The 22687-nt window shown below is 38.5% G+C and overlaps 1 protein-coding gene across 5 annotated transcripts in view; it reads right to left on the bottom strand.

Moving 5' to 3' along the window:
• LOC108272422 (uncharacterized) overlaps positions 1-22687 on the bottom strand; it is a 28547-nt gene that overhangs the window by 3049 nt on the left and 2811 nt on the right. For 2 of the 5 annotated variants that reach the window (XM_017480838.3, XM_053684604.1), the window contains exons 1-6: positions 4572-4701; positions 3590-3781; positions 3373-3477; positions 3188-3244; positions 380-517; positions 109-258 (exon numbers count right to left, since the gene is read on the bottom strand). In XM_017480838.3, coding sequence (XP_017336327.2) covers positions 109-258; positions 380-517; positions 3188-3244; positions 3373-3477; positions 3590-3781; positions 4572-4629 — 700 coding nt within the window. In that variant the 5' untranslated portion in view covers positions 4630-4701. Of the gene's footprint in view, positions 1-108; positions 259-379; positions 518-3187; positions 3245-3372; positions 3478-3589; positions 3782-4571; positions 4702-22687 lie in introns of those variants that run through there. The other 3 variants (XM_053684606.1, XM_053684605.1, XM_053684607.1) reach the window with 3 other exon arrangements.

Below are 22687 nucleotides of genomic sequence, written 5' to 3'. Positions count from 1 at the left end.
TATTAGGAACTTTAAGTAGAGATTATTTGACATAATTATTTGATGCATTTAGGATTTACTTTGAAGGCCTACGTCAAACATCATAGCAATAAAAGATATACAACATACTTGGGCAGTGCCAGTATCCAATTGTCTCAAGCTCTTCTTCCTCATCCACCGAAACTGCTGGCTGGTCCGTCACCAAACCAACAGAATGGTCACAAAAAGTGCATGTGAAAGAGTCCTCCTCATCATACATTGTGTTGCAGGTGAGGCAATCTACATGAAGGAAATAAATTGTAGCATATTAGGAACTTTAAGTAGAGATTATTTGACACATTTAGGATTTAGTCTGAAGGCCTACGTCAAATATTATAGCTATAAAAGATATACAACATACTTCGGCAGTGCCAGTATCCAATTGTCTCAAGCTCTTCTTCCTCATTCACCAAAACTGCTGGCTGGTCCGTCACCGAACAAACAGAATGGTCACAAAAAAAGCTCTCCTTGTTGGCCACTGCATTGGAGCTGAGGCTTGCTACAGGAAAGAAATTATAAAGTTAGACAGGTGAAGATGAAGCACAATAACAACCCAAAGCACAAATACAAGTTATCAAAGGAATGGCTTCCAAAGAAGCTCAACATTTTTTGGAATGGCCGAATGAGAGAACAGATATGAGTTCTAATAAAAACTTGAAAACAGCTGTGCACAGGAGATCCCCTCACAATTTGATAGATCGGGAGCATTTACACAAGGAAGAACGGAATAAAATTGCCAAATCAAGATGTGCTAAGTTGGTCGTCTCTGTATCACGAGCAAAAGGTGCTTTAACTAAGTATTAGTTAAGGGGTGTGCACACAATGGCGTTTTTTTTTTTTTTTTTCTTTTTCTTCTTAAAAATAATTTCTGTTTGGGTTTTTTAAGTTAAATTTTGTTGGTTGCAAACTATCGGATCAACATTAAAGGTGATCTGATATGATAACTAGCATTTTGTGATTGTGTCGTTGTCTTTATGTCACAGACCAAGGCCCATTGCAGTACAGTACAGGTGGCTGGAAGTGGTGTTCCTGAAGTGTTTATGAACTGCCTCTAGTAATGTTTTTTGTTGTTGTTGTTGTTGTTGTAACTCCGGTCACTGTTGGCTTCTTTTCTTTGAGTAACCTTGAGTCTTAAATAGGGGGATAATGTCAGCAGTGGACACATCTGCTTTACTAATCTCTCTGGTTATTTCTTCAAACGGTGAGAGAATTGTGGTTATACTTCCCACCATCAGTGCACACTGCTGCGCATTAAGTGTGACAGGTAGCCCATAATCTGCAGCGTATGCAGCATGCACTCTTTTTTGTTCCCAAAGACTTTCCATCATATAGAAAGTGCTACTCCACCTCCCCATAGTCACGTCCTTCTTAAATCTCTTTAGTAGAAGATCCATCTGTGTCTGTATGGACACATGAATAAAAAATTTGTGAGTGTTTGAAGTGGCCTACAGTCGTTCGACACATACTGACCAAGTCTGTCACACTTCGTTGGCTTAATATGCCTTCTGTGACAGCCAGCTGGAGGGAATGAGCCATGTACGGTTAAATCATAATATCACTGTCCGTCATGTCATGGCTTTGGCCATATTTCTTGCATTGTCACTTACAACAACGTGCACTCTTGATCTGTCAATTGTCCATTTATCTAACATGTCAGTGGAAATTTGTGAGATTACCAGTGCAGTGTCAGAACCGCTAGATTCTTGTGCATGAAGCAAGACTTTTTAAAGTTTAAAATCACAATCAATGCATTGAGCAGTGAGACTAAGCATGCTCAACGGGCTCACATCATGCTGCACGATCAACCATTCTCTGTAGTAAGGGACACAGGTTTTCAGCAACTGGTAAAACACATCAAGCCTTGCTACTCAATACGGAGTTGGTGTTATTTCGCAGACATCATATTCACAAGCTTGTTCAATATGACTCAGTGAGCTTCACCACAGATATTTGGTCTACAGATGTAAGCCCGATGAGCATACTTAGTCTCACTGCTCAATGGATCGACTGTGATTTTAAACTTAAAAAAAAGTCTTGCTTCATGCAAGTGACAATGCAAGAAATATGAGCCATGACATGACGGACAGTGATATTATGATTTAACCGTACATGGCTCATTCCCTCTAGCTGGCTGTCACAGAAGGCATATTAAGCCGACAAAGTGTGACAGACTTGGTCAGTATGTGTCGAACGACTGTAGGCCACCTCAAACATTCACAAATTTTTTATTCATGTGTCCATACAGACACAGATGGATCTTCTACTAAAGAGATTTAAGAAGGACGTGACTACGGGGAGGTGGAGTAGCACTTTCTATCTGATGGAAAGTCTTTGGGAACAAAAAAGAGTGCATGCTGCATACGCTGCAGATTATGGGCTACCTGTCACACTTAATGCGCAGCAGTGTGCACTGATTGTGGGAAGTATAACCACAATTCTCTCACCGTTTGAAGAAATAACCAGAGAGATTAGTAAAGCAGATGTGTCCACTGCTGACATTATCCCCCTATTTAAGACTCAAAGTTACTCAAAGAAAAGAAGCCAACAGTGACCGGAGTTACAACAACAACAACAACAACAACAACAAAAAACATTACTAGAGGCAGTTCATAAACACTTCAGGAACACCACTTCCAGCCACCTGTACTGTACTGCAATGGGCCTTGGTCTGTGACATAAAGACAAGTTTTTTGCTGACACAAAATGACACAATCACGAAATGCTAGTTGCGAAGTTGAAGAAATTTGATCCTGCTGGGGATAAAAAATGGCACACAGAATGTAAGAGGTAACTTAAAGGCTTTACTTTTACTCCAAGTACAATTGTATATAGAAATATAAGAATTCAATAATTCACTAGTCTGCTGTGAGCGAGACTTTATAAAAACTATTCCAGGGAACTATTTACAATTTGGAAATGCCAGTCAGTCTACAACACAGAGAGTACCAGGTGGAAACATGCAAACTCCACGCACACAAGGCGGAGGTGGTAAATGAGCCCCCGACCCTGGAGGTGCGAGGCAAACATGCTAACCACTAAGACTAGTTACTCTGAAACATGAATAACATGTAGATAGAGAGAGAATAAAGTTATTTAAATGACTGTAATTTGGGATTAAAGTTAATGGATGTATGTCAAACATTATAGCAATAAAAGATTTACAACATACTTGTGCCGTGCCAGTTTCCAGCTGTCTTCCTCTCTTCATCCTCATCCACTGGACCTGCTTAATAGAAATAACATGAATTGTGGTTAGCATCAAACATACAGAATGTTTTAAACATGTAATTGAGAATTACTGAGCTTCGTTTAGGTGAGCCCTGTCTAAAGTTACAAAAGGTGCTCGTTCGTTACCATTAGATCCTGATAATGCAGGTTGTTCCCCAACACTGTTAACACATCCACTAGGCGTCTCCTTAACGGTACCTGAAGACGATGAGCTTTCAGAAGAAGATGCTGCTGTTTAAAGAGATTATAATGGGAGATTTTTCACGTATGTGGTTTGAATATTCATAATCACTAGAAACATGTAATTGTGGTTTTAAAAAAAATCCATATAATATTCCATTACCAGTAAATCTTCTTTTCGAAATATTTTTTTTTAATTTTCCCCAAAACTTCCGTCCAAAAATCATTTTCTTCTTAGCACACGGATCCACCGATGAGCTCGAAGGAGCATCCTCCACCAAAGAAACAAAATAGCTACAAAACGTGCACTGGGAAGTGTACTCTTCATCATTCACTGTGTTGTTAGTGAAGCATTCTGCATGAAAGAATGAAATAAATTGTGGCATGTTAGTTCGCATAGCTGTTCCAACCATATAAATAATACAATACACAAACATACTGTTTCAAGAGAAACTCGTTTTAAGTGGCTTGAATATTGATAATCACTAAAACCCCTTTTAGATAGCCTAACTTTTGCGATTTGTTTTTGTCACTATTCCTGACAATTCTGATTTGAAGCTATTTGCCATTTCATAAAAAAAAGTTCAAAGCAGATACAGCTTCCCCCCCCCCCCCCCCCCCCCCCCCCCCCCCCCCCCCCCCTTTAGGCCTATATATTTACTATACATATAAGCAGGGATGCACCGAAATTTCGGCCGTTCCCACAATTCAGTACTCTGCGCTCAGATTTCAATCTCGATCTAACCGACGGTTATCGTTGCATTACAACATTACTAGATCCGTGATTTAAAGAGCATTACTTTGAAGAAAAGGCCGCGTGCACGAGAACTGATACAGGCAGAGCTGGAAGTGATGAGCGCACGCGCAGCACCGAGCAAAGTGTGCCAGAGAAACGTGTGCGTACAAGTGATGATGAATTGATGACATTAAAAAATAAATCAATAATAATAAAAAAAAAAAAGGTCATATTAATACAATTATACAAACACATTTTAAAATGGGCTTTAAAAAAAATAAAAATAATAATAATAAAAAAAAAAAAACCGTTTCAGGCCAGATTTTTCTTTCCGGTGTATCACTACTTATAAACAATAATTTGTTGCAGGACATCTTAGGGAAAAAAAAGGGCAACCTAGACAACCTACCTGGACAGAGCCAGCTTTGCTCCCCTGTAATCATTACTTTATCATTAAGATCAGACATCTTTGGTCTACATTATTAGATTAGTACATACTGAGGTGTTTAGGTGTTGTACCGGTATTTATAGGCACTACGGTTGCTATGAGCCTTGTGGTTGCTATGGGCCTTGACGTCATAGTCGGAATATTGTTCCATAAGCACGCGCGTCATAGAATGTTCAAGACTTTTTAAATAAAACCGCGCACTAAATAACTGCACTTGAAACACCCAAAACTGTATACGGTACCATAACGAAGACGAGCGGTAACAGCATAATTTGCACAGCCATCATTGGTGGCGCGAACTTCTAATTTGTCCTGGAGCTGATTTTAATCTGAATCTGAAAGGAATATTGGACCAGGTTTCAGATTTACATCTCATGTGATTAGACACACAGCGACCTTTTCACACTCTACTGTGAGTTAACATGATCAATATTTGCCATGTAATAATAATAATAATAATAATAATAATAATAATAATAATAATAATAATAATCATCATCATCATCATAATGTTATTTTAATCAGTATATATATAATTTTTGCTCTGTACACTGCAGTAGCTAAGGCCATTATCACGTTTCACCGGTGTATTGTCTTTTTGTTTTGTTTTGATGATGAAACATCTTTTCTCCGTGTTAAAGCGCAGTTTACACAACTTTAAATAAAAGATTCGTTATGATTTAGCAGAGTGCCCCCAAGCCTCCTCTTTAGAGAGCAGAAGCACGAATATTTCACGTTTATAAAAGAGTTTTGCTTCTGTTCAAGTTTTGCATGAAGTTATTTATTTTTATTAGACCTCAACAACACCAAGCATCTGACAATCTTCATGCTGCTCAACAACTAGCTTAATAATAATAATAATAATAATAATAATAATAATAATAATAATAATAATAATATCTCCATAATTAAGAAAATATTATTTTTCAACATCTCATAGCAGCAACTGTTAGCTTTGCTTTCTCTCTAATGATAATGAACACAGCACGACTCAACAGTCACTTGTAATCAAACTCCATCATTCAAGTTTAGGTTTCAGTCTCTCTCTCTCTCTCTCTCTCTCTCTCTCTCTCTCTCTCAGTTATTTATTTACTTTATTTATGTATTTATTTATCCATCCATCTTCTATACCGCTTAATCGTTTTCAGGGTCACAGGGAACCTGGAGCCTATCCCAGGCAGCATCAGGCACAAGGCGGGGTACACCCTGGACAGGGTGCCAGTCCATCGCAGGGCACAATCACATACACACTAACACACCCATTCATACACTACGGACACGCCAATCAGCCTACCATGCAGGTCTTTGGACTGGGGGAGGAAACCGGAGTACCCGGAGGAAACCCCCGCAGCACGGGGAAAACATGCAAACTCCGCACACACAGAGCCATGGGAATCGAACCCCCGACCCTGGCGGTGTGTGGCAAACGTGCTAACCACTAAGCCACTATTAATTTTCATCTGGAAAACCAGCCACAATATCAAATCCGCTAACTTCAATTGCCCCCATTATTTTCATAAAATGGAAGGGAGTCTGTTCCACAACACAGCACACTGCAGGTCCTGAAAGAAAATTCTGTTCATAATAGTACATAAGTCTGAAGTAGAAGGATGAGAAATAAATAAATGAAATTGAAATGTAATTATTACAACAAAAGAGTTTAAACTTGTTATGTATATCACACTCAAACTGACTTTGTTTACTTTCTACATGTGCATTTGTTATGTTTATCTGTCTTGTCTCCGCCCCTGTATTGCCATCAGTTGTTCTCTTATGTGTTATCATTAGTCTCAGCTGTTTTGTGTTCACCCTTAATTACTTTTGTCATTTAAACCCCTCGTGTATCATTGCTCGATGTGAAGTATTGTGCAAGTTTTCCTTGTTTCAAGCCTTTGTTCATAGTTTCATGTCTCTTAGTTTTGATCCTGTTCTCAACCTCATTGGTTGATTCTTGTTTAGCCTGCTTTATGCCCGATTGCTGATCGCCGATCGCCTGACCCTTTGCCTGTTTTGACCACGCCTGTGTTTCACGATTTTCACGACGTCTAATAAAGCTCTTATCTGCATTTGCATCCATCCTAACCTCCATTATGTGATCTACATGACAAAGGGAAAGTGTACATTAAAATTCTTATGACAAAAACACTGGGCACATATTAATATAATATATACGTTCAGGTGCAAAAATGCACAAACTATAAATGTGCAAAGTGGTGTGCAAAAAAAGATGGGTGTGCAAATTATGCTGTTACAGTTCGTCTTCGTTATGGTACCGTATACAGTTTTGCATGTTTCAAGTGCAGTTATTTAGCTGTCATGCTATATGTGCAAATAGACGACTGCTTGAAGCCGTGGGCTGCGTCCGAAACCACGTACTTACCTACTATATAGTAGCTGAAATACATGTTTAGTAAATAAGAACATGGTTTGGGACAAAGCCGTGCTCTCTTGTGCCATCAAACGGTTGAGCACTGCCATGTGTGTACGTGTCCTGGCGCAATATGCGGTGAAAACTCCCACACGATGTTAATAGTGTGATTAAGGTGTATACATGTCTGTAATACACGTTGATAATGCGACTAAAACAGGAATACTCCACACGTCTTAATTCGATTTGTGTTTACTTCGAGTATGACTTTAGCCGGATTAACGTCATCAATAATCACTGTTTACATGGTAGGGTCTTAATCAGAGTATCGTCTTAATCGGGTTAATATCGGAATATTGTCCATGTAAACGTACTGAGTGATTATTGATGACCTTAATCTGGATAAAGTCATACTTGAAGTTTACATACGCTCGATCCTTAATCAATGTTGTTACCTGGATGGTCAACGACTTTTTTGCTTTTATGATTTGTGATAGTTGTTCATGAGTCCCTTGTTAGTCTTTTGCATGTATATGTTGATACAAACAAATGTAGCTAGGGAAAACAATGTCCTGGCTGCTCATGTTTGGGAATTTCTCAACATCATTGTACTTAGTCCAAAATCTTTGGCATGCAATAGAGATAATGAAGGTGAAAATAAGGTAAAGCAAGGTGCATGGTGGGATAGCATGGTCGCCTCACACCTCCAGGGTTGAGGGTTCGATTCCTGCAATGGCCCTGTATGTGCGGAGTTTGCATGTTATCCCCGTACTGCGGGGGTTTCCTCCGGGTACTCTGGTTTCTTCCCCCAGTCCAAAGACATGCATGGTAGGCTGATTGGCGTGTCCAAAGTGTATGAATGGGTGTGTGTGTGTGTATGTGATTGTGCCCTGCGATGGACTGGCACCCTGTCCAGGGTGTACCCCGCCTTGTGCCCGATGCTCCCTGCGATAGGCTCCAGGTCCTCTGTAGGATAAGCGGTATAGAAAATGGATGGATGGATGCATAGATAGATAGATGAGATGAAGCATAATGATAGAAATGCTAGATTCAGATTGGTCAGTTGATGTTAATTAATTTTATATAACAGCAGCTTGATGCTCGTTCTAATACATTATCACGTTTATAGTAACACATTACACAAGGACTTGTATGGTGGATGCTCCACATAAGTGGGTTTAAAACCCATAAGATGTTTGTTTAGCATTTTTAGGAGCTGCTTAAACTTTGTAACAGACAGAGGTAAAGTTGTTATAAATGAGAATAAATGCTAATAAAACACTTTGGGATGTGCTGTTGTAGAAAAATAACCAACTTCAAAGTGGCAATGGCTTATCACCCTGCCACGAATAACGTTATCCCATGCCATGTTTGTTTTTTTCTTAAATATTACATATCATATTGAATTCTTAAAAATCCAGGAGGAGCAAAATTTGTTTTTTGAGTGATAGAGGCATGTCAGATGAATTACGTGTGTAGATGGATGAGTGCTATCAAAATGAAATATTGAGACTGCTGGATTTAGATAGACATTTCAAGGATGACCAAAAGAAATGGGTTCTTATAAGATGGTGCAGGGATGAATGATGGGATAGGTGGATGTATGAGCCCTGTCTATGAAATTTAGTCAGGTGCAGTTTGATGCCTTTTTCTTGAACGTTTAAGGATCATGGTGTCAGAATTGATGAAAAAAGAGAGGGATGAAACAAAGTTGGATTAGACAAGCAGTTACAATAGGTATATACAATAGGTTCAAAAGGAAGGTGCACTTTGGATCAGTAGTTGAATCTTACCGCCAAGTTTGAATGGTTTGGTAATCAAAAATTCTGAGTGTCACACACAATGACTTATGGGAGGATGAAAGAATGGAAGAAAAAAGAGATTGATGAGTGCTATCAGTCTGGAATGCAGTTACGTGATTTGGGTCAACAGTTGAATCTTGTATACCAAGTTTGATGGATATAGATTAGAAAATCAATGAGTAAAAAATGAATCTTTTTTTTTTGATAGTGGAAGGATGGGAAAATTATAGTAGGGTTAGTGGAAAATGCTTTACATCAAGGGATGACATTTTACACCAAACTTGATGACTGTAGCTATAAAATTCAATTCATTCATTTTTAGTAGCTGCTTTACTCTCTCAGGGGCTTGCTGGATCCATCGCTTATCCCAGGAACACTGGAAGTGTGGTGACAATACACCCTGGATAGGATACCAAACACACACACTTTTGCAGTTGACACTTGCGGAGAATTTAGTATAGCCAATCCATCCAGTGGCATGTGTTTGGGATTTCTAAACCCAGCTTTAGAAACAATTCTGCTAAAGTAGAATGATAAGACAGGATTATGATGGTGTCACTACATGCATTGCAATATTTTCAACGAACTTTATTTATCCAGACAGTTCATATATCAGCTCAGTGACTTTTATGTGCTACATTTTCTGTAAAACTCCATATGATTTTATGCAGATAGAAAAAGATTGATCTTTTCTGTTCGAGCTCCTGTCTGCCTGAGGCATCAGTGATTCATGTTTCCACACACTTATATTCACTAAAAAGTCAGACGTAACATTTCGATTAGAGTTTTGAATACTCTACCTATCCCATTTTTTCTCCCTCTTCCTTCCTCGCTGTCTTTCACTTTTTTTCCCCCTGGTCTCTCTGTCCTTTAATTGCTATGAATAATGCTTAAAATAACATCTCTTCAGCATGTATGAGCTTTTCAGATGACCTTTTCCAGACTCTGCCATGTTGTGACAGTGCCATTTGCGGCTTCTTTAATGCACTTGGAGTGTGTTCGGTATTCGCATGGTGCCAATCTTTGCCTCTCAACACCTCGGTGCACAAGTACACACTCATTAAGAATAAAAGCCCTAAAAGGGTCGCTGACATCCTGGAGTTAGACATGCTAATGACTTGAGTCTCTGAATATAATAGACAAGGATGTTTTACAGTATAGGTGCTAAAGCTGATGGTGTGAGATTGTAATGTTATTCTCAACTTGTTAGACTGTGGTTCTTTAACTGTTTATAAGTAAATCATATTAGTAAAATTAATCAAAATGTGACCACATTTAGGTTTATTTGTGTACTGCTCCAAAGATACGTTGCCTAGAATTTAGTCGAAAGGAATCAGAACGTTACATTTCATTCAACAGAACTAGCGCTAACAACTTCTAAATACGTTTTTACCAGTTTCTCAGCTCCACATTGGGCTAAAGCCCATCACCCCATTGTTGATTATTTTCCTATAACACTACGCCCTTCCGTGTTTTATTTCTCTTGTACTACAGCAATTTGACAATTACACGTTTTGCGACACGTCATACTTTCTATCCATTTATAGTTATGTTTAAGGTCTGTGAAAATAAGTTACTTCCTGTTTTCACTTTATAAACAGTCATTCCCTCACTAGAATCTCTTTTTCCTCTCTCTCTTGAAGCTAATAAGAAGAAAAAATGTAGCTTGTCATGTTATCTACAAAGCTTCAAAGCCATATATTATTCCGTAAATGCATTTTTCTTTGTTAAATAACAACACATTTCAAAAAGTTTAATTTTAGCCTTAGATTATTTCTGTATTCTGTATTCATTTCATTTACCATTACATTTTATATTCTTTGGGACTGTCAATAATTTTCCAGAATTTCTTAGAAAAACAATCATATTTTCAAAAGATTTTTTAAAATAAGAGTACCAAATGTTCTTCCTTTATTGTGTCTCTGTTATTATTATTATTATTATTATTATTAGTAGTAGTAGTAGTAGTAGTAGTAGTAGTAGTAGTATTGATTTTTCATTTAGCTCCAATTTATGTCTTGTTATTAATAAGCAAAATGTACTATGGTTACTAAGGTTTTGGTTAATGTTAAGTTTAGGTCTAGTAATAATTGTGTGTGTGTGTGTGTGTGTGTGTGTGTGTGTGTGTGTGTGTGTGTGTGTGTGAGAGAGAGAGAGAGAGAGACCCTGAAGGACTCTTTTCACAGGCTTTACTATAAAACATTGTTTTGCTTTTCATTGTCTTCAGTACCTGTAAAAATTTACAGCCCTGTAAAAGGGTAAATACCCTGCAAGACTTTAATGATATGAGCTACTGATTGCTTCCTATTACACTTTTATGGATGACGTGATTCAGATGGACGCCACACGGCCTTACTGTGACTTGCTCCGGCTTTGGACATTTGGACAGTTCTACTGCTTTGAAATGCATTGCCAAAGTCAAACTTAGCAACTGATGAAAATAAATAAATAAATAAAAATTTACAGACAATTTTATATGATATCAGGTGCCGTACAGGCGGTAGCATAACCAGTAATTAATAAATCAGTAAAATCACTGCATGATGTGTACAATTCAATTGATAGTCAACAAGCTCATGCATTTTGGGTAGATGCCAGATAGTGTTAGCAGTAATGGTATTCAGAATTTGTCACTGAATTATTTAACAGGTTTTACTGTAAATCACTCATGCCATACTAATAATATTAATTGGTGTAGATAATCAGATAACCTTATGACACTGAAAATAGTTAAAATAATATGCTAGTAATAGGAAAACAAGTAATATTTGTCCTTATAAAACCAGATGTAACCTTCTTTTCTCCTATTGCAGTATACCTCGAGTACTTCATCAGCTGTCTCTGTGAAATCCCTATGCTCAGGGTTTAGCTAGCTGGCTTATAGCTTTCAAACAGAAATGGGAAAAATACATGATCCTGATTGGTTAATCCTGCTTCTCACAATAGCATCCAATAAAATGTGATTAAACTGTGATTAAATGTGATTAAAGTGATGGGTTCTGGGGTGGTTAAGGAATCATAATGACAACTTCTTTGATTTTTGTTAACATCACTACTGCACAAAATTATGTTTTATAAATTGTTGGATTATTGGCCGTGTCCAGACTTTGATTCAGCAAGTCATCGATTTCAAAGATTTATTTTAAAGTGTCCATTTAATTGTTAAAAAAAGGGGTGCTGGGATTCTTATATTCACTGTATAATGTTTGATATAACATCGACAGATAACTAAATTTGGCTGATTAATGAATATGATGTTGATTTCCTGTCACAAACTGTCACATTTGAATATTGTGCTCGCAATGTTATTATATTGTTGTTATAATGTTTGCTGCACTTTAGTCCAGTGTTTGTTTGAACTCCAAATGCCAGTGGTTCAAAAATACCATTTCAGTAGAGTGACGCAGCGATCGTTGGGGTTCATTTAGACGGCCTTTTTCAGCTTACATTAAAGCTAAGAGCCATTTAACATTGTGCGAAGATGCTATCATGCTCTGCTCACAATATGTTGCAAATGCCAGAGTTTAAGGCATTCAGTATCTGTGCAACATAAGTTTATCTCTCTCTCTCTTGTTTCCTGTAACCAATGTACAGTAAATTTAAGTACTAAGTACATGCAATAAACTTCTCTCTTGTTGATGTGAATGAAAATGCAACATTTTGCTGTAAAAAAAAATTACTAACAGATATGAGAAATATTAATACATACGTCAAATATTTTACACACTCGAAAAAGTTATGGCCCTATGTAGTTTTTACATATTGATATAAGGTCCTTGTATTAAAATAAATTAATGTTTGTATTTAATCCATTTCTCTATCTCTCTCTCTCTCTCTCTCTCATATATATATATATATATATATATATATATATATATATATATATATATATATATATATATATATATATATATATATATATAATATTTTATATATATATATATAATGTAAAAATATGGTTTATGGTCTCTTACAGTATACAGAGTGTTTATCTGACTCAAGAAAATCTGTATATCTCCCAAGAGTATTCAAAGTAATGTTTGCTGGCATTGTTCTGTTATTAAATGGTCGCTGTGTTCTAGTGCTCCCCATGACCTGCCAAGGGTAAAAAATCTGTTTACTGTAAACTGCACCTTGTTCCCCTCTAACTACCATCTGCTGCGTAGTGAGCTGCTGTGTAGCTCCCACTAAAAATAGAGACTCAGATTGACTCCTGAGGAGAGCAGGACCCATGTTTCCCAACATTTCTGAAATTACTTCAGATGAAGATCTGACATTGTAACAAAAAAAGTGTTTGTCTGTGTATTTATTTGACAAGCCTGGGGTTTCTAGAATGTGTGTCAGACATTATTATATGAAACAAGTTTCATATAACAGGAAACTTCCTGAAACATCCTTTTCCACTAGTCATACATTATAGGATTATCAACCCTGTTACCTGAAGACATTCACCCCTATAACATACAATGCCCTCCACTAATATTGGCACCCTTGTTAAATAGGAGCAAATAAAACAAATTGTCTTTATTGTCTTTAAGGGTTTCAAGAAAAAGCCTCTACTCTCATCCAAAACCAAACTCACGCATCTTCAGTTTACTGGAACTTCAAATGGGATCGGGTTCTATGGTCTGATGAAACCAAAATAAATAAGGCAATAAACACCAGAGGTGGTTTTGGCGCACACAGAGAGGTAGCCATATGGAAAATTATCTCATGCGCATGGTTAAATATGGTGGTGGCTCTTTAATGTTTTGGGCTGTTTTTCTGCCAGAGGATCTGGACATTTTGTTAGGATACATGGCATCATGGACTCTATCAAATATCAGCAGATATTAAATGAAACCTGACTGCATCTGTCAGAAAGCTTAAAATGGGCCGTGACTGGATCTTCCAGCAGAGCAATGATCCAAAACATACTTCAAAATCAACACAAAAATGGTTTACTGACCACAAAATTACCATGGCCATGACCTCGAAATGTGAAGGATCTGGAGAGATTCTGTTTGAAGGAATGGTCTCAGATCCCTTGCCATGTATTCTCCATCCTCATCAGACATTATAGGAGAAGACTCAGAGCTGTTATCTTGGCAAAGGGAGGTAGCACAAAGTACTGACTAAAAGGGTGCCAATAATTGTTGCACACCTATATTTAACATTTTTTTTTTTTGATAAACCTGTGTTTTGCTTGCAATTGTTTGATATCCATAAGAGCGGAGTACTTTTCTTTTAACAAAAGATCAAAAGGTTAAACAATCAAGACAATTTTTCTTCTTTGCTCATATTTACCATGGGTGCCAAAATTAGTGGAAGGCACTGTATTTGGACTACTCCTTAAGTCACATGTTCAACAGGACATTTTGAATTTGAAGTCCAAACTTTTTGATGATAGCGGGAAGAAGAAAACTAAGTTTCTAAAACATTTAAAATGATCTTTACTGATGAGGCCACTCTGAATGGCAGTTATTTAACCCACATTATGAAGTGAAAGTAAATTATTAATTTGAAAGAATAATAAGTAATTCATTAGAAAGTCCTTTAATGTAACCATGTAAATAGCATGGAGGATCATATTTATTAATTCATTGTGAAAAAATTCAACACTGTTACTGTTCCATTTACAATCAAATTGCAGCCATTATTAGCAAAGAAACATTGTAAATAAATAAATAAATAAATAATCTGAGACACCGTTGCTCGAGATGAGTTAACACATTTAACATGTTTGAAAGGTTAAATGCATGCTTCATAAACTATGGTTTAATTTTCAGTTTACTCTTGTAAGCTACAATGTAAATGGAGGGGTATCTTGCTAGTAATTTGGCTAACTGATCACAACAGAGATTTCTCAATATAAAACTTAATGTTTCCTATCAGTGCATTATGGGGGGAAAATGTTGCCTCTGTTACTTACATTACGTTACATGAGAACTTGAAATTAATGTCAGTTAAGCGGTCTTGTCAGAATGAAGGCTTTGTTCTCTATTGTGCAACATTTCCTAAAAGGACTGACTAAATACTAGCAAGCTATGAACTCTGGAACTTAACACTTGAATGTGTTGCCAATCAAATAACAGTGAATTCTTTTCACAGCTTTCACGCACACTCATGTTGAACGACAGCTGCCAGTCAGAATCAGCTCCCTTTCTTCAAATAATTCTGAACTGTCACCACCTTTACAGGCACTGCATCAATGAAATGGTTTCAAGGTTGACTGATAAATTTCCATTTAAAAAGGGCTATATTTTACTCTCATACTCATACTGGGATGCCGTTAGTTGAAACCCCATCATGAAGTGCTTCGAGAGGTTTGTCATGAGGCACATCAAGACTCTGATGCCCCCCTTACTGGACCCGCTGCAGTTTGTGTGTCGCCTCAACCGCTCAATGGATGATGCCATCGCCACCACCCTACATCTGGCCTTCACCCACCTGGACAAAAAGGACACCTACATTTGAATGCTGTTCATAGATTTCACTTCAGTACTCAACGCAATAATTTCTCAGCACCTGATTGGAAAGATGAACCTACTGGGCCCGAATACCTCCATCTGCAACTGGATCCTGGACTTCCTGACTGGGAGACCTCAGTCAGTCCAGATTGGGAACAGTATCTCCAGCACCACCACAATGAGCACGGGGGTCCCTCAGGGCTGTGTGCTCAGTCCACTGCTGTTCACTCTGCTGATTCACAACTGTACAGCAGTGCACAGCTCCAATCACAACATCAAGTTCGCCGATGACACAACCGTGTTGGGTCTCATCAGCAAGAACGACGAGTCAGCATACAGAGAGGAGGTGCAGCGGATAACAGACTAGTGCAGAGCCAACAACTTGTCTCTGAATGTGGACAAAACGAAAGAGATGGTTATTGCATGGAGCGACCACTCTCCGCTGAACATCAACAGCTCCTCCGTGGAGATCATCGAGAGCACCAAATTCCTTGGTGTTCACCTGACGGACAACCTCACCTGGTCCCTCAACATCAGCTCCATTACCAAGAAAGCCCAGCAGGCGTCTCTACTTTCTGTGAAGGCTGAAGAAAGCCCATCTCCCACCCCTCATCCTCACAACATTATATGGAGCATCACTGTTTGGTTTGGAAATTGCACCTTATCAGATCGCAAGACCTTGCAGCGGAGAGTGAGGACAGCTGAGAAGATCATTGGGGTCTCTCTTCCCTCCATCATAGATATTTACACTACACGCTGTATCCACAAAGCCACCAGCATTGTGGATGACCCCACACACCCCTCACACACACTCGTCACCCTTCTGTCATCTGGAAAAAGGTACTGAAGCATTCGGACACTCACGACCAGCTTCTTCCCCCAAGCCATCAGAGACTGGACTGACACACACACACACACACACACACACACACACACACACACACACACACACACACACACACACACACACACACACACACACACTCTTAACTGAACACCATCCCCCTTCCATTGCAATATTTGCACATTCCTTCAGTGACTCTATTGCATTTTTGCTGCTACTGTACTTATAAAAATATAGTATTTAATTTCTTGTCACTATTATACACTTTACCTGACTGCAACTGCAATAACTGCTATGTCCATATTTGGTATAAGCTAATCTGCCGAATACTAAGTTATAGCATGTTATGTTTACATTTATACCATTTTTAAATAATATTGTTACTCTTTGGCACTTATCTTTTGCACTACTTGTTATATCTATTGTCCTGTTTTAGTACTATTGTATTGTCCTGTGTTGTTAGCACACGTTTGCACGTGCACGTTATAAAAATGTGTAGATCTTATTTAGTTCTGTGTTGTCTCATGTGGTTAGTGGAGGAACGTTGTTTTGTTTCACTGTGTACTGTACGAGCTGTATGTGTTTTAAATGACAATAAAGCCACTTGAACTTGAAAGATTAACTCTGATTGGATGGAGGGTTCTGGTTATATACAGTCCCCTCTGAAACTATCGGAACAGCCAGACTAGTTAATTTGTTTTTGCTGTAGACTGAAGACATTTAGGTGCGAGATCAAAAGATGAATATGAGAAGAGTGTTTGGGAATTTCAGCTTCTATTTCCTGGTATTTATATGTAGATGTGTTAAATGACATAGAACATAGCGTATTTTATAACTAGGGTTGTCACAGTACCAAAATTTCAGTAGTCGGTACCAATACCAGTAAAATTCCACGGTATTCGGTACCAATTTCGGTACCAAACTATTTTATTAATAAGGTTAAATATCAATATAAAATCTATTTTTAAAATGGCATTCTGTATACTTCATGTATATCATTATTATTAAAGCTACTAGAGTTATCCAGACAAGAGTGGAAATGTTTTTCTGACTGACTGATATTAAAGACCTAAACAGTGCTAGCCATATATCTATTATTTTCTAACACATAAATTTCAGATATATAGCTCATCAAAAAGCCTCTGGTGTGTAAAATTAGTACACCCCATCATGTCCTCCCATTTATTTCACCCCAATAAAAGTTAAAGCATTAAATGGTTAATAAGGACTCCTGACCGTATTAGCGTTAAACGCGCGTATGCTAACCATGAAGTAAACAAAAAATCAGGATGTTTTCTTGCAATAATACACTCCAATTAAACTATGCTACAAGATTCATAATGCAACCGCTACCATCATTTTAAACTCATCTGCTTGAACTGCTTTAATAAATACTGCGAGTATAAATATAGCCGTTCCTCCTGAAAGCACGGTTAATCTAGAGGCACATAAATTTTAGGAGCGCGGCTTTTACACACTTAGCGGTAATAGCACCGAAAGCGGAAAACGAGCGTCCGAGAGAAATACATGTATTTCGCCTACTGTATAGTAGATATGTATACGGTTTTGGACGTAGCCATGGTAACCGGTAGAGCTGCTGCTGCTTTGGCTCCAGTGTCTTCTTATAGCAGGGCGTACCCATGAAAAGTTCCCGACTGACCACCTGCCAAGCAGCGCGTCAGTACTGGGCTGACCCAGTACTACCAGTACTTATGAAATCTGGTATCGTCAACTTTTTTACTTTTTAGTACCAACTTGGTACCGAAGTACCGGTACTTTTAACAGCCCTATTTGTAACAGACCACCCAATTTGTTGGATAGTTCAAATACTGGAACATGTGACTGATAGGTGTTTCTTTTTACCCAGGTCTATTAAACTATTAAGCAGAAAGAATAGTTAATTTCTTCATAAAATGTTCTGCGTGTATTTCAGTAAATATAATAACTAAAATGAATTATGATGTTAAAGCAGTAGTGTAAACATCATCAGAATTTAGAAGATATACAGACGGTTGAGATATTTTTTTTAATGCTCTAGTGTGTTTACTCTTTGACTTTGAATACAAACTTTTTTACTTTTACTTTAGTATTTTGCGAGTCAGCTCCTGACGCAATGTCATTGTACACTTGAATTCAAGGTGTCTGACAGTCTCAACGTGTCGACGGCGCTCACGCTCTTTTGAACTGGCAAATGATCTATCCCGAAATGACTCTGATCGACAGAACAAGGCCCAGTTTATTTTTAGAATACATTACAATCACTCCAAAATAGCTGATGAGAGCTCACATCCCTGCATCACGAGCTACACTTTCTTTGCGTGTCTGTTTAGCTTTTCACTCAGCAGCCCCCGAAGGATGTGATCGTTTCTGTGCCATCATAAGTCACTGACTTAAAGTCAGTCAGCTGCAGAAAAGTTGCATTTTTTCATTTCGTTTATCGTACACTGTCTCTTCATACATTCAGAGGGTAGGACCCACTTTGAAACGGTGACATTAATTGGTGTCACTACAGATGAGTGACAGTTCATTTATATCCAAGGGACAAAGTGTCTAATCTTTTGCTGCCCATCTTGATTGGTGGACTAGTGTATAGTGATGTGATGGTTATGGAGGCATGGTTTCACCGTGCTGTGGGGGTTTCCTCCAGGTACTCCAGGCATGTCCAAGGTGTCCGTAATGTATGAATGGGTGTGTGATTGTGCCCTGTGATGGATTGGCACCCCGTCCAGGGTGTACCCTGCCTTGTGCCCCATGCCCATAGGCTCCAGGTTCTCTGCAACCCTGTAGGATAAGTGTTATAGAAAATGGATGGATGGATGGATGGATGTTGTCTGCCAATTTACAGAGAAATGCATCCTAATTAATTGGGAGGAACTTTATCATGCAGCAAGACAATGATCCAAAACACACTGCCAACTCAACTTTATCACAAAAGAAGAAACCAACAATTTGGTGAAGTGAATGAGTCACATGCTTGATGCAGTTATTGCAAGCAAGTGATATTCAACCAAATATTAAGTGTTATTTACTTCAAGTTTGATCTGTTCCTATACTTTTGCTTACCTAAAAAGTTTGTGGTCTGACACAAAAGGGTCTGTGTTTTATGTTGTTTAACACATCTACATGTAAATACTAGGAAATCCCAAACTCTCGTCTCATATCCATCTTTTGATCGCGACACGCAAGCAGTGCTTGATGAACTGGAAACTGTGTTGTTCATTGAGATGGGTCATTCATGACATTCGGTAAGATAACGCTAAGCAAGGCATTAACAATTAGCATAGATAAGAAAAATAGGATGTAAACAACTTCTGTTAGACTACATTAAACAATTCCAGAAGTTATACATATTATCAAGGAACAAGATCAGTGCATTACCTACGATCAATACGCAAACAGGTACAGTATCTAGAAGATATCAACAAGCCACAAGGTCACAGAGCAAACAAGGGAATGCTAAAACGAAGCAAGAAGATAGCAGAATGCAGGCACATGCCAAGCTTATTTATTAACAGTTAGATAATAAGCAATTCGGGATGTCAGTAGTTCCCAAATTCCTAAATCTTGTATGAGGGCAAATACTGTATGTAAAGATGTGCTGTGCTAAGAAATTCTTTGTTGTTTTTTGGGAGCTAAAATAAAACCAATTATTAACCAGTTTATTAAGACAATTCTCTACTGATTATTAGAATAGTTTAAAATGATATGTTTATGGAGACTTTAAAGGCCATGAGTAAGATGGAGACAGTGACCAGATATCACAATAGCTGGCCATTATAATACAAAAGCAATTTGGAAATTTGTAAGGTTTTTACCTCTTTAGAGAAAACTCACTTTAGTTTGAACCATTTTGAATCTGAAGCATTCTAACTGATTTTTTTTTTTTAAACATATATTTAGGTGTTACTGATTCTACATAACTTTCTTGGGGGGGTATGGCAGCTTAGTGGTTAGCATGTTTGCCTCACACCTCCAGGTTTGGGGGTGTGATTCCCACCTCCACCCTGTGTGCATGGAGTTTGCATGTTCTCCCTGTGCTTCCTGGAGGTTTCCTCAGGGTACTCCGATTTTCTCTCCCAGTCCAAAGACATGTGTTGTAGGCTAAATTGTCCATTTTGTGTGATTGTGCCCTGCGATTGGTTGGCACCCCATCCAGGGTGTCCCCTGCTTTGTGCCCTGAGTCCCCTGGGATAGGCTCCAGGCTTCCTGCGACCCGGTGTAGTATAAATGGTACAGAAAATGGATGGATGGATAACTTTCTTGGTGGGCTTTCATCCCACTCTTTCATTTTCCTAGAGTGCAGAATTCTCATTGCAGAAATTTCTCAAAAACTTTGTAGTATTGATCACATGCAACAGATGATTTATGGACGATATGGATTATTTGCAATACAACACTGTCTGTAAGTGATAGCCTTACATCTGGTCTGTCTCAGATGACTTGTCTGTCAGCAAATGGTAAGAGGTTATATTTGGTACAGATCAAAACATTTTAGTGTGCAGTAGACAGGCTGCAAGATTAGATGTTGATTTGTCTGAGGCGATGGGGAGATTGCTACAATTCTGCCAAAAAGCTGAATCGTAGCAATCAACAGCTGAATGTTTACACTAGTCAGATTACCTCCTGGTTATTAAACATTAAACATTCTGCCTTCAAATAACACTAAGATGAAATCCATCCATCTTCTGTACTGCTTATCCTACACAGGGTCACAGGGAACTTGGAGCCTATTTCAGGGAACTCAGGAGACACCCTGGGCAGTGTGCCAACCCATTGCAGGGCACAACAGCACATACACTCAAGACAATTATGCATGTCTGTGGACTGGGGGAGGAAACTGGAGAACCCGGAAGAAAACCCCAAAGCACAGAGAGAACATGCAAACTCCACGCTCACAGGGAAGAGGCGGGAATCAAACCCCCATCCCTGGAGGTGCAAGGCAAACATGCTAACCACTATTCCACCATGCCCTCAAAACATATTGAATAAAAGAATACACTACACATTCCTGCTTGACTGTACTATTTTATAGTACTATAAACTATTTTATGTCTGAGTGAATAAATGCAGATATTTTTAACCCAACTCCTCACCTGAAAGTATTTTCTGATCAGTAAAGTTTTAGTCCTAAACGCATTTTAAACTACAACTGCATGTAGAAGCTAGCCAGAGTGGTGTGGATCTGAAGATGAAATCACAATATATAAATTTTATAGGAGCAGCTCATGAAGATACATAGGGCACTTTCAAATTTGTAACTTGTAAGAATCAGAAGTGGTGAAGGCTGTGCGAAGGTTAAGGTTTGGGATGCAGTTAGGGTTTTCAGTTAGGTTTAAAAAAAAAAAAAAAATCAATTTCTTACAAGATTTCCTCAAAATGATATCAGTTTGAGGAAATGATCAAAATCTATCCTGGGTGGTGAAACGTCTTTGCCTTATTGGTGGGAAATTGGCCCTGCTATCTGGGTTTGTGGAATTCTCTGTCCCCTGTCAGTCAGAGCGATACTATTCAATCGTATGCATCTGTGAGCTCTAGTATGTGGAAGAGGGCAGTAAGTGCTTGCCTTGTGCCTGAGTGTGTTATGCTGCCCTGTGATGCATCAGTCAGCTGGCTTCAGGTTTCTTCAAGAAAACATGTTAGCCTTCACTCTCCACAGTTTATAGCTGATGTATATGATGATATATGATGAGAGAGATGACTCATGAGAGAGATGATGATGGGTGAGAATTGGCAGGTGACCAATTTGGGGGGGTTAAATAGATCCTTACCCCTGATCTATTGTAATGGTTATGTGATACAGTAATTTATAGCAAAGCAGGGTCCATTAACTGGTGTATAGCAAATGAAATGCTGCAAGCATCTCAGGCCAGACGTGAATCACAAATACACAAATATGTTTTGTTTTTGTTTAAAGTCACAGTGGAGCTGTCATAGGTTCAAAATTAGTGCCTGGATTTCAAGTACAAAAAGCCATTTTGGGATTGCTATTGTATTCTACACCAATAAAGAAGGTATTAATACCACCACATTACTGTTGTTATGATTTATTAGATCCCCATGTTCCACTGAAGTGTCCACTATTTGTCCAGATGATACAGTTACCTAGAAATCGAGGCTGTTACAGTATAACTGTACCCATCCTTTAGCCAAACACAACCCACAGGACTAATATTGTTATCTTAAATGAGGCGGGCGTGTGCACTGAGACTAAACTGGAGCCAAAGAGAAAGAGAGAGAGTTCTGAACGAAGCTGCCATAAGTCTTCCCCTGCTTTCTCCTGTCTCAGGCGGCTATGCAGGCCAGCTGTGCGTAATTGGCTGGCTGTGCTCATTCACAGCTCTGTCAGCGTGATTTGCCAGTTTGCTGATGTGGAGAGACAGAGGTGCTGCTTCTGTGTCTCTTTGGGTTTGACTTTATGGGATCGGCTAAAACGCTGTATGAGGACAGAGGTGTGGTGAGGAAGGAGGATTTAGCGAGCATATAGCCGTGTCTCCTTTCACCGTTTTATTTTTTTCACATTCAGTATTCAGGTTCATCCTGCTGTATTTGCATCCTGAGTATCAAGCGTTAAAATGCAATTCCCACTTTTTAAAAAGAAAATAAAATTGCCGATC

Source organism: Ictalurus punctatus, chromosome 12 (assembly GCF_001660625.3).
Source record: "Ictalurus punctatus breed USDA103 chromosome 12, Coco_2.0, whole genome shotgun sequence".
NCBI lineage: Eukaryota > Metazoa > Chordata > Actinopteri > Siluriformes > Ictaluridae > Ictalurus > Ictalurus punctatus.
The sequence above is the reverse complement of the archived record's forward strand: the minus strand, read 5'-3'. Positions and strand labels throughout refer to the sequence as shown.